This window comes from Eimeria mitis, genomic scaffold, assembly GCF_000499745.2.
Source record: "Eimeria mitis Houghton genomic scaffold, Emh_scaff413, whole genome shotgun sequence".
Classification (NCBI taxonomy): domain Eukaryota; phylum Apicomplexa; class Conoidasida; order Eucoccidiorida; family Eimeriidae; genus Eimeria; species Eimeria mitis.
The window spans coordinates 4,803-7,316 of NW_013572459.1; the positions used below are offsets into that span (position 1 = coordinate 4,803).

At 46.9% G+C, this 2,514-nt stretch overlaps 1 protein-coding gene across 1 annotated transcript in view; it reads right to left on the reverse strand.

Annotated features, from left to right (window-relative positions):
• The window catches only part of EMH_0011330 (thioredoxin domain-containing protein, putative), a gene marked incomplete at both ends in the record, with an annotated part of 3,300 nt that extends 1,342 nt beyond the window's left edge, over positions 1-1,958 (reverse strand). The window contains 4 exons of the mRNA XM_013499242.1: positions 150-247; positions 489-760; positions 965-1,091; positions 1,627-1,958. Coding sequence (XP_013354696.1) covers positions 150-247; positions 489-760; positions 965-1,091; positions 1,627-1,958 — 829 coding nt within the window. The remainder of the gene's footprint in view (positions 1-149; positions 248-488; positions 761-964; positions 1,092-1,626) is intronic.
• Between the last annotated feature and the right edge of the window lie 556 nt (positions 1,959-2,514).

Sequence of the window (2,514 nt, forward strand, 5' to 3'; positions counted from 1 at the left end):
AACCCTCGGTGCTCGATCTCAGACGCTAAACGTAAAACTTTGGCCCCTAAACCCTCATCTCTCAACCGTAAATCCCAAACCCTAAACCCTAAACCCTAAACCCTAAACCCCAAACCCTAAACCCTAAACCCTAAACCCTAAACCCTTACAACTAGGGAAGAAACGAATGAGAGAAGAAGGAAACTCAAAGAGGAGCTGATCGAGGAAGGGTTTGTTGCTGACGAGGAGAGAAGAAGGGTAAGCAAGTCTGCGGTGTACATACACCCCAACACACAAACCCTAAACCCTAAACCCTAAACCCTAAACCCTAAACCCTTTTTTTAGTTTTATCACGCTGTATATAGCTCGTCAGCTAGAACTCGAAACGCTAAACCCTAAACCCTAAACCCTTAAAAACGGCTGTACTACAGCATAAACCCTTTCTTAAACCCTAAACCCTAGCCAACAACCTATTAGGGTTTAGGGTTTAGGGTTTAGGGTTTATTTACTTTATGATTTGTAGTTTAATATCTTCTTGTGTAGATGTCTCGGGGAAGAAGAGAGTGAGATAGTCTTGCTGCTCTTTCTGTGCTGCTGTTGCTGCTGTTGCTGCTGCTCCTTCTGCTGCTGCTGCTGCTGCTGCTGCTGCATCTCCTGCTGCTGCTGCTGCTGCTGCTGCTGCTGCTGCTGCTGCTAGCGGGATACGCTGCTCGTAACGAAGAAAGATGCTGCAGCTCCTTCGGTCCCCCTGACGAACCCCCGTTCTCCCCGTTGCTCGAACCTGCACAAACCCTAAACCCTAAACCCTAAACCCTAGACCCTAAACCCTAAACCCTAGACCCTAAACCCTAGAAGCTTATCTAGATGCTAGGACACTGCAATCGAGAGAGGAGACAGCAAACCCTATTCGCTTCACTCAGTCCAAAACCCTAAACCCTAAACCCTAAACCCTAAACCCTAAACCCTAAACCCTTGATTGCGGTACCTTAACAAACAAAACCCTCGGCTCTAATAAAGACAAACGAGAGAAAGCTCGCGATACACCCGAAAAAGCAACAGAGACAGGGGAGCTGTCTGTACACCTGGAGTCCGCTAGCAGCACCAACGCCGTCCTGAAAACCCCAAACCCTAAACCCTAAACCCTAAACCCTAAACCCTAAACCCTAGCCCTTCATCACACAACAAATGCGAGGAAAGGGACGTCAGGATTCATCTTTTTTTTTTGGTGGTTTAGGGTTTAGGGTTTAGGGTTAATAACATTGCACCGGAGAGCATCGAGGGTTTGTTGTATGGGGGTTTAGGGTTCAGGGTTTAGGGTTTAGGGTTTGGGGTTTATGCTACTAACTTGCAGCCAAAGGAACTCTCTAATTGCGGGTTCCGCGAAAGGGTTTAGGGTTTAGGGTTTAAGGTTAGGGTTTAGGGTTTACGGCTAGGGTTTAGGGATTAGGGTTTAGGGTTTGTGGGTAGGGTTTAGGGTTTAGGGTTAGGGTTTAGAGTGAGGGTTTGAGGCTAGGATATAGAAAGAAGGCTTAGCATAGGTTATTAGGGTTTAGGGTTTAGGGTTTCAGTTGAGGATTAGGGTTTAGGGTTTAGTGTTTTAGTTGAGTGCTAGGGTTTAGGGTTTAGGGTTTAGGGTTTAGGGTTTACGGTCTTTTCTGTAGCGCCACCTGCAGGGCTTCTTCGGTGAGCTCAACATAATCACCAACCTCAACAGCATTGAGGGTTTCTGTGTTTTCCTCTGCTGCTGCTGCTGCTGCTGCTGTTTCTCCTGCTGCTGCTGCTGCTGCTGGTGCTGCTGCTGCTGCTGCTGCTGGGGGGCTGCTGAGGTAGGATATCTCCTCCTCTAGCCAGCTGTGAGCGGGGCAGCTCTGCTGCTCGGGTGTATGTACACTGTGTGGTTCGCTTGCTGCTGCTGCTGCTGCTGCTGCTGCTGCTGCTGCTGCTGCTAGCGGCAGCAGCAGAGGGAGAAGGCGCGTCATTGCGCCGCTGATGAAGGGGTCGATAGACCCCTAGTTTTCGTGTATTGAGTGCTGCTGCTGCTGCTGCTGCTGCTGCTGCTGCTGTTGCTGCTGCTGCTGCTGTATCTGCTGTTGTTGCTGCTGCTGTTGTTTCTGCTGCTGCTGCTGCTGCTGCTGCTGCTGCTTGAGGTGTACAGACAGCGGACTACAGCAACAGGTGCCTATACACCTGAGCAGCAGCAAACGCTTGCATGCGTTTTATGTTTCTATTTGTGTAAATTATATTTAATTAATAAATTAATAATAAAATAAAATAAATAAACAAAAAAAAACAGACAAAAAAAGAAATATACACTATACACACCGCCACACCAGCAACCGCCTACAGGGGCCCCACACCGACAGAGTTTTTTGTGTTTTTGTTTGTTTCTTTATAAAAAAAAACAAAAAAAACAAATTAAATAAATTAAATTTATTAATTTTATACAGTAAATAAAGAAAAAAGAGAAAGAAAAAGAACAGATATGTGGCTGAGGGGTTGAGGTGTATGTACACCTCACCGGGCTGTTGCTGCTGT